We start from the raw sequence: 10,663 nt of genomic DNA, 5'->3' as shown, positions 1-10,663 counted from the left end.
ATAAAACAAAGACAATCGCAACTTATTGCATATTTCAGACTATATATATTATACCGCAGAGTTACATAGTATTGGTTTGATTTTGGTTCTTTTAGAGCAAGTGAAAATTAATAGATTTTTGGTTGTTTAATAATACAAGAAAATATATTGCCCTTGGTCTAAGACAATATAAAAAAGGCATTATATGATTGTTGCATATTGGTTTAAGCATATTACAAAATATGTGTTTTGATGACATTTTGCTGTACCCTCACCTGTACCCTCAGCGTAAACAGATATTTGGGCCAAGAATCATTAAATCAGATAACGTATATGGTTCTTTATCTCATCTTTTTTAGTTGGAGGTTTTCTATTCAACTACATGATAAAGATTTACCTCTGGCATCGAATCCATCCCATTGTATGAAATTATTATTGTAATATTGATGAGAAACCCAGTTGTTTTTCTCACAATTACCTGAACTAATCTGGAGCATGGATCACATTGGAGGCTTGAATAATTTGTGAATGTAGTCCCCATTTATTTTTTCTTTCAAAGAGATAAACATTTTGGTGAAGGTTTGCTAATAATTTAATGACTAATGGTTGTTTATACCTTAGCTTGCGTAATCAAAAATAACTTAAAAATTAGAAACAGTTCCCAAATGAATGCTTGAAGTGGGGAAACACAGAGAGGACCATAGTCCCCAGAGCACAGCCGCTGTGGCATTGTTAGTACCTTCAAATCACATGGGGTCTTTGGAGTGAATTTTCAAAGAGCATAATATATCCTCTACACTTATTACATTGTCACAAGCGTTATGTTCCACCAGAGATTTTGTTCATTTTTTTTTCAAAGTCACATTGAATATTAATGTGTGCAGTAGAATATTAATATAGTTAATCCAAATATTTGCTATTTGGGAAAGAAACCACATTAAATTCTTCTGTCTTTTACAAAAGTAGCTATGAACTGTATGAAAAGCGACTTAAATGCTATTGTATCCAAATTATGTCAGTTTCGTAGAATTGCTTACGAAGTCTACACACTTGTATACATACACTTTATTCTTGTATACATACACTTTATTTAGTATATATATGTGAAAAGAATGCCCATTCGTTTTATTTAACGTTTAAGAGATGCACAGTAACGAATATATTTATATAGTTGCACTAGTTTCATGGTGTTATTTTTTTAATATTTTTTTGGTGTAGCATTTAACATTAATGTCACAACTGTCCACATTACAGCCATTGAGGGGTGAGTAGCATGGAATAAGCTATTGAGAAGAGCGTTCTGTATAATCTTAGAAACCCTGCAAATCACCATCTATTCTGTCCCCTTTTAACATACATAATCATAAGCTGCCAGACACACATCTCACCTACAAATCTAACACACAAGAGGTGACATCCTTTAAAAAAAACAAGGGTCAGCATTTAACTCCAAACTACTTTTAAGGAAGCCGATGATTTGTTTTTCTTTGTTGAGGGAAAGGGGTGATGGTTGGTATTTACAAAGGAAGACATTCAAAAATGGAATTTTAATCACGACAGTTGTGAAATGGTTAAGCAACCGCCCACTGAAAAGTCTACTCGATTTGCAAATCAATATTAATTCCAGATTTTTATGTAATAACTCACTACTGCTTCCCATGAAACCACAGAAAACAACGCAGATTACAGATTTCGCTGGCATAGGTTATCATTATTGTACCATTTTGATAAATTAAAAAAAAATTACAATTGTCAGATATTAGCCATGTAGCCACAATAGACTACATATCTCCAGAGGTGCATATGACTTCTATGAAATTTGTAATATTCAACAACCGGTTTAAATAAATCGAGTGGTAGAAATCATCGATTGATTGAGGTTTGTATCACTTTGTCGTGTAGTTTGTCAAAGGCATTATGAGCTCTCCCCCCTCCTACACACGACGGTTAAATCGAGTGATATGGGTTAATGCGATTGATATTAGAGAAAATGCCAATTGCCCCGAATGTCATATACGATTTATTCCTGTAGCACCTTAAATAGGATGAGATCTCCTAGAAGAGCCACCAACGACTTGTAAGCATGAGTGACCTGGGGTGAGGATTATTCTAATAGCGCCATATTGTGCTGGAGCGCTTTAGGGTATTTGTCAATGCGCATAGAGGTATTTTGATAACACATCAGAAAGGCCTGGTATTGGTATTTTTCTCACTCCAAACAGGCACTGAATATCTATAGATGTGTCTTTGATTAAGTGTTTCAAAGCAAGCTTCAGTTTTATAGGACTATTAGTTTATTTAAAATATCAAGTATAAGGCGAGCTTGTATCCTCATTTTATTATGAGCTTTAAGAGTTAGATTTGGGGTATTTCCGATCTCCAACAAATGTTGATTTTTTTTTAGGTGAAAAATAATAACATACCGCACAATAAAACGTCGACATTATTGCAAGGGATTCCTTGGCCAGAGAGTCATTACATCAGTAACCCTCCTACAGGCTTTGCCTGCCTCTAACCTATGGATTTACATCAACTGGTGAAGGTACAAATTAATCAGCAGGTCCCAAAATACAAGGCTTGTGCAATCCCAAATTGCTGCAGACATTAACTCGTTTATGACCAGAGGAATTTGTTACAGCGCCGACCTGTACATAAATGGTCAAATACAAAGCAAAATCTAAAACACAACACTGGCTTTAAATATACTCAGAATTTCAGAAAACCTGACAGTGTGTTCTGTACCTTTGAAAAATCTCAATAGGAGACATTTTGGCACTGTATACAGGTTGCTTCTCTAACCAAGTTCCGTGTGCTGTATGTGTTGTTATCGGTGTAAGCGTGTATGCTGTGTGTGTCTATGCTTCTACCCTTAAACGCTCTATTCTGAATTTAAGGGAATTTTTTCCTAGTGCCATAATGTTATGATGGAAGGGCTTGTGAAATGACAGGCCAGGAGCAAGCTTGTCTTAATCATGAAGTTCTTAATTTAGTGTAGCGCCTGGATTTGTGTGTCTGTGCGTATCTGTGTGTGTGTTCTCTCACAGAATCGTCTGTCAACCTGCAGAATTCTTAATGAGTGATAGGACCAGGCTGCTTAGAACTGCCACAGTTTGTGGTGTGAAGGCCCCTTACTGAGAAATTTGGTTCTCTCCTGTTCTTGTAAACTTAATCGCGTAACCTGTAACCAAAACCCACAGAAAATAAGGACACGACACAACAAATACAGTAATATCACTCCAAATTGTAGCACCCATCAAGGTGCTCTTGATTATATAAACTTAAAGGCTGGTGTAAATCAGCTGTAAATCAGTTTAATTCTAATTTTATAAAGACCCATACACATCATATATATATATATATATATCATACAGTATCATATAAGACAATTTAGTAATTGTTTATATATGTTGATACAAAATATATTTACATTAGCAAAGAAATGATTTGGGTCAAAAAGTTTATTTCAAATAGCATTGACTAATTAAACGTTATTGGCAAATACCATACCTCGTTAATCACGCCAGCATAGACAGTAGCGTTGTACAATGAGCTTCAGCCATGAGCCTGGCCCAAGGTATATTTATACACAACATGGGTTGCCTTTCTCCTGAGAAATGTAATGACTTGAACTGAACGCTCCCCAGCTTTTAAGTGTGCAAACAGTTTGTACATTACTGGTGTGATACACACTTGCAGACTGGGTACTCACTCCACTTAGATCCATCTTCGGATCTCATTATCTTGACTTGTGGATGCTACAGATTGTGTGTGGGGGGGAATGACATGAAATCTGTAAATTAATATATGCCTGTTACTAAGGGCTGGTTCAGACCTTGCAAAGTTCATACATTATATACAGACACTAACAACCTTTTTCTAGGAGCCCCCGATGACTTAAAATATTAAAGATGTCAGACTTCTTTACACTTCTGGTTATATATATATATATATATATATATGTGTGTGTGTGTGTAATATTATATATATATATATTATAGATAGATAGATAGATAGATAGATAGATAGATAGATAGATAGATAGATAGCCAGATAAATGTATAAATATATCACCCAGTATATTTATTTAGAGAGCCAAAAATAAAAAGGGAGAGAGATTGGATAAAAAAAGTAACATTAGTACTTGGGAAAAATAATAATTAGGAGTTGCTAACAGTGTGACCATAAATAGTCCAGCTCTCCACAATGTGTGAATGAGGAGAACGATTCGTTTTTTATAACTTTCCCAGGACTTGTGAGAGGGAATGGGTGGTGGAGGACATGGTATGGGGGTGGAGGGGATTTCATTTTTGTTTGCAAATACTTTAGACCTTATCTTGCTGTTACAGGTAACATACACCAAACAAAGAAAGTAGTTCATGCAGAGCAAGGTAACCCCAAGCCAGGTCTCCAGAAGTCCTATCAAACGTTACAAGCTTTCAAATAGCTCCTGACATGAGAGCCAATACACCGCCAGGGTATGTCTGTAACTCACTAGCCTGGGAAGTCACCCCACTGAAGAGGAATTAACCCCTCACTACCGGGATGAACCGTACAGCTGAATAACAAGTAGGGTGGGGTAAAGGATTGGCTAGTGGTCTTTCCCAGTAGCCATCCTTTCTATGTGATCAGATGCAATTCTACACACTGCCAGCCTGCTGGTTCGGTGGGGAGCAGTGACTTCTACACTCAGGGAAGGTCCAGCACAGAAACCCCAGCCAGAGGCCATCAGCCCTGCGATACCTCCAACCCCGGCCGCTTCACTCCAGGTGATAAATGTACTTTTTAATGTAATAGAGGCCTAAGCTTTGTGCATGATACAAGCGATATATATATATCTATATATATATAGATATATATATCTATATATATCTATATATATATATATAGATATATATAGATATATATAGATATATATATCTATATATATCTATATATATCTATATATATATATCGAGTGAATCTCTGGGTTCAGTGATTAGCTGTCTTCCAACTTCAAAGCTCTGTGATATTTCATATTTCGATGTAATAGCAGCTTTGACCCTAGATAGATTTCCAAACATTAAAAATTCAGCAGTAAACAATGAATATTGAATCCCATCTCTTCTTTGTTAGTTGTATGGAATTTGAAGGGAAAAAAGCCTTCAATGTTAACAAACAGCAGGCAATGGAGGCATTCTGTATAATAAACCGATGCAGTCAGTGTTATGGAGCACAAAGCTCATTTTGGGCAAACTTGATTGAGTTAATATCATATCAGCAAATTTCACTGGGGGAAGAATCTCTTCTTTTCTTTGTGTCACAAACCAGCGCAGATTACAAATTTTAATGATCTGAAAATGTTTGGTATACAAAATCATGCTTATTTCAGTATTAGCAAAAACACGAGCGATTTTTCAACATAAACACCCAGCTGTGTCTATTTTAAAAAAGCAGTTCAATGACAGCTTGCTCTTATGAGCATGCAATCAGCTAATTTCGCTTTTTTCCCCTTCTGTGTTAATCAACACTTTCTTTCCTGCACAGCAGAGCTCGGATTGTGTAGATCCACCACAACACTAAATGTTTATCTAACCTGAATCCTGTTCTACTAAAAGGGGACGAGGTTATAGGCCAGGAAAAGAGCCTAGGTGTGTGTTTACAACTGTTTGTGTGTTTGTTGTACATATAACACACACACAACTCCCACTGGAGATGACGAAAAATGTAGCGTTGGTATGACAATATTTTACAGCATGGATAGGATAGGATATGGCCTGCTAACACAATATCATTTTATAATAAATACAGATTATAAATAATATATTACCGTATATTATACATACTATATACCGGGTTTATGGCAGGTTGTGCAACTTATAAGTCAGCAGGACCGAGGTCACTCGGGGTTAACCTGAAACACAGCACTTTGTGGCATACCATCTTTCAATTATGTGCTATGGAAGGATGGTTTGTGGTGTGTTTGTAACCGACTCATCAAAAAGAAATACTTCCAGACATGTCATCTATTTACAATAATGTGTTAAATAAGCACAATGATGATCTATTTATCAGTATCTACCTATCTACCCATCCATCCATTCTAACAACCCACTTTGTATTTTCGTACAATAATCGCCCAGATACTTCGCTAGACCCGTTTAGCTGGCTGTGATCTGTGGGTAACACGGTGCTAATATAGATCGGTTTATTTATTGCTCGCTGTTAGGGTTAGCAGGCAGCAAGCACGCATGCAGTAAAGGCAATCGCCCACTGTCACGACACTTAGTCATTAATTTACAACCAAACAAAGTCCTGCTGAAGATGAAGAATTAGTTAATGAGTATACAAACAAGACCATTCCTAGCACTATATAAATCGCATATACAATGGCTCTAAAGTGCTGATGAGTGACAGATCCTCAAAGATGATTCTGCCTATACAAATAATCAAGCCTAGATTATATTAATTATTCTATGCATGGTATAATAATCAAGGAGAAATAGAAAATTCTGCCTCATGAATGTATAATATTAATCATTCCGCTGATTTTAGTATAATCATTCTACGATGTGACACTAATTCATAAAACAATACTATGTCTCCTCGGCTAACAAGGGGTTAATATTACATATGGGTTCTGTAACAAAAGGCAACATTTTTTTTCTCAGCCCTCCCAATTTTCAGTATTTTTTATCTCACTCATGTAGTTGACCCACTGGAAAGGATGATGGAAAAAGGATAGGATTGTTTAGTGCTTGCCTGAAACAGTCACCTAAGCAGTAAAACAATTGTTATTTAAAAAAAAAACAAAAAAAAACACCAACATCTCAAATTATTTTTAAACACATAGTGTAACATTGTATAAATCACTGCAAGAGAACAAAACAAATACTCAGTACAACGCCTGGCAAAATAGTCCCTTGATTCTTCCACTTTGTTCCCTCCAGGTTATTTTCTCCCTAAAAAGAAAAAGGTATAAACAAACTTTAATCAATAAGAGAAAATATTGACGTATAAAACTAAGATGGTCCAATACAGTGGGATGAAAGCAATGGCAGATATTCGGTAGGGGGGAAAAAGGGGGGGGAGATCACGTTTGGTTTAAAAAAATAAAAAAGGAGGGGGGAGGGGAAGAGAGCTGAAGAAATTTCCTCCTAGATCCATCCGCAGCCTGAAAATGTTAGGAGGGGGCTGGGGGCGTTGAAGCGTTGTATGTGGGCGTGGCTTTCTTTAATCTATTGAATTAGATTGGCTAGGATGATAAAAACGTCCTTCCTGTCAGGGCTCTCTCATTGGTTCCAGGACCCAAAGGTTAAACCAAATTCTTTTTTTTTTTTTTTGAAGGCTGGTGTCTCTGAGTCTGGAATTAATTGCAGCTATAGCTGTCTACTCTAGTTGCTGAGAGGGGAGGTTGTTGTGTTTATTTTGAAGGGACATTAAGTAGTTGATTCATTTTCTCCCCTGGCTTCTTCTTGATTATATTTATATATGTATATATTTATAGCCCTATAATTAACGCCAATATTATGTACGTTTTGTTTTTTGCTACATGACTTACAAGTGTTTGGAGACACTGGTGCGAAAGAGCCCCTCAGCGCTGCTGCTCCTGGTTCTTCTGCTGCAACTTTACTTGAGTGCTCTGCTACCCTTCTTATGATATGTTGGACATGGGGGAGAGGAAAGAAGTGAAAATGCTCTCCAAATCATCCTTCAGTATCAACAGCCTGGTGCCAGAAGCAGTCCAAAATGACAACCACCCTACGCCTCATCATCATCATCATCATCATCACCACCACCACCAGCAGCAGTTACCACAGCAAACGCATCATATTCAGTCCCACCACAGACCGGTTCAGGAAGAGGACGACCTGGACAAAAGCCTCCTGGAGGTAAAAACGGAGAGCCTACCACCTGGTAAAGTGGATCCTGCCTCCTCCGATCTACCGGGGGGAGAAGAAAAAGAAAAGACCGAGGAAAAAAAGGCGGATGGCGGTGGCAAAGATGGTGAGAATGGCAAAGAAGGAGAAAAGAAAAACGGGAAATACGAGAAGCCCCCTTTCTCCTACAATGCCCTGATCATGATGGCCATCCGCCAGAGTCCAGAGAAGCGCCTGACCCTTAATGGCATCTACGAGTTTATCATGAAGAACTTCCCTTATTACAGAGAGAACAAGCAGGGCTGGCAGAACTCCATTCGGCACAACCTCAGCCTTAACAAGTGCTTTGTCAAGGTGCCTCGACACTATGATGATCCAGGCAAAGGGAACTACTGGATGTTGGACCCTAGCAGCGATGATGTCTTCATTGGTGGGACAACCGGGAAACTCCGCAGGAGATCTACAACCTCTAGGGCTAAACTTGCGTTTAAAAGAGGGGCAAGGCTCACCTCCACCGGACTGACTTTTATGGATAGAGCTGGCTCTTTGTACTGGCCTATGTCACCTTTTCTGTCATTGCATCACCCAAGGGCCAGCAGCACTTTGAGTTACAACGGGACAACATCAGCCTACCCAAGCCACCCCATGCCCTACAGTTCAGTGTTGACTCAAAACTCTTTGGGGAACAACCACTCCTTTTCTACGTCCAATGGCCTGAGCGTAGATAGACTAGTAAATGGAGAGATACCCTACGCCACCCATCACCTCACAGCAGCTGCCCTTGCTGCCTCTGTGCCATGTGGTTTACCGGTTCCTTGCTCCGGTACTTACTCTTTAAACCCTTGCTCTGTGAACCTACTAGCTGGACAAACGGGTTACTTTTTTCCCCATGTACCCCACCCCTCCATAACTTCACAAAGCAGCACTTCTATGACAGCCAGAGCAGCCTCCTCCTCCACCTCACCCCAAGCTCCTTCCACTCTGCCCTGTGAGTCCCTCAGACCGTCTTTGCCAAGTTTTACTACAGGACTTTCAGGAGGACTATCTGATTATTTTACACATCAAAACCAGGGCTCTTCATCCAACTCTTTGATACATTAGCATCCAGGGGAGCAGACTGTAAGTGAACATTTTACACACATTTCAATTGTACATGAGAACTGAGAGGAAAAAAAGCAAGCGAAAAAATGTCAAGTCCAGGTATTTTTTATGAAGTCCCCACCCCTTCCCCTTATTTTGTGTACGTTTGTTCAGTCTCTAGGAATCTTTATTATTGAGGTGAGGCTGTGGTGTAAAAAGAGGAAGAAATGCAGGATTTGTTGTTTTTTTTTCATATGACCTATGCTAGAATGTCTAACTAAATCAAAATAATGACTACTTTGCCGCTGTCATACTTAGTACATCTTGATTATGAATGGCAATCAGAATTCCATGTCTGCAGTATTATAGGTTTTCATGGATACCGATTCTAGCTTTGAAACAAATAGAAAAAAAGGCACACAATACTAAAATAATATACTCAAATTTTTATTGGACCATAATTACAAAAAAAATAAAAACTAAAATATTCCTGCACAGAATATATCATTTCTCCAATTTTCTATACATAATTTCACTATAAAAGCAGCTGGGTTTTTGTTCGTTTACGTTTAGACCAAAGATTGGGTTACAGACCATGCAGTGTACTGATTAATTAAAAAAATAATTAAAAAATAATTAAATACAAAAGTAAAAATAATAGCTATCAGCCTGCAGCAATCTCTATCTGCAAAGGAGTTTGAGGGGGGATACATGAGTACTGCCTTCAGTTCGTGTTGTGTATATTTTGATGTACGTGCTCACTAACCGGTCGGTCACTTTTTTTATTATTTTATTTTTTTTATGTAGTGAAACGTTAAACCGATTGTATTTCTAGGTAATCCTTGCAAAATATGTATAACCCGTGTTGAGTAAAAATGCATAAATTTGAGTGATTGTTATCGTTGTCTTAAAAATTTCTTGATTGTGATAATGTGGTCATATGCCCGTGTTTGTCACTTATACAAATGTTTACTATGAAGACACAGAAATAAAAAAAATAGGCCAAATTCATATAGAAAATACTTTTGTCTTTTTTCAGTGCGAAGTAACTGTTTATATGTGGACTTTTCTTTAACTTAAGTAGGCCATTTTGACACTTTTCCAAACTAACACATATACAATGTCTTTCTCTATTTATAAATACCTTATTTATATATAAATACAAATACTACATATATATATATATTATATATATATATACACACACCATATATATTTGAAAAAAATAAATGAGGCCAATTAATTTGGAAGATTATAATATATTAATATAATTGCACACACTTTCACAATATTATATACGGAGATCATTCTCGCTGTATAAACTCTCTCTCTCTCTCTCTCTCTCTCTCTCTCTCTCTCTCTCTCTATATATATATATATATATATATATATATATATATTACACATACTTACTGGGGTTACACACTCACATATATAGTAATTATTTAGATTCTCTCCAAAGTAAGCGTAAAAAAACAAAAAAGTCTGTATTTTTATAAACAGCGTTGTGTCATGCAAGTTTAATCAAACATTAGGTAGCAGCTATTTTTAATAATATTTTGTAGTAACAACATATAACATTAAAACAATACATCGCTGGTCATTTAAGGAACGTTTACATTGCTATTTAATGCGCATAGAATGCTTTTTATATAACTTGATTTAAAAAAAAAAATAAATAGGCCCCATCTTACAATTGAATGCTGTGGGTATTGTGTAAGGGCCTCAGCTTTAGACTACAATGTTTT

General features: G+C 37.1%; 1 protein-coding gene across 1 annotated transcript; it reads left to right on the top strand.

Annotated features, from left to right (window-relative positions):
- Positions 1–7,616: 7,616 nt before the first annotated feature.
- On the top strand, positions 7,617–8,936 carry LOC149284070 (forkhead box protein G1). Its single transcript, XM_089497256.1, has one exon. It carries the CDS (start codon positions 7,617–7,619, stop codon positions 8,934–8,936), a length of 1,320 nt encoding a protein of 439 aa, XP_089353382.1.
- Positions 8,937–10,663: the final 1,727 nt, after the last annotated feature.

The sequence above is a fragment of the Sceloporus occidentalis genome, unplaced genomic scaffold, assembly GCF_023333645.1.
Source record: "Sceloporus occidentalis isolate IW3139 unplaced genomic scaffold, rSceOcc1.0.p SCAF_100, whole genome shotgun sequence".
Taxonomy (NCBI): domain Eukaryota; kingdom Metazoa; phylum Chordata; class Lepidosauria; order Squamata; family Phrynosomatidae; genus Sceloporus; species Sceloporus occidentalis.
This window is presented reverse-complemented; position numbering and strand designations above follow the sequence as displayed.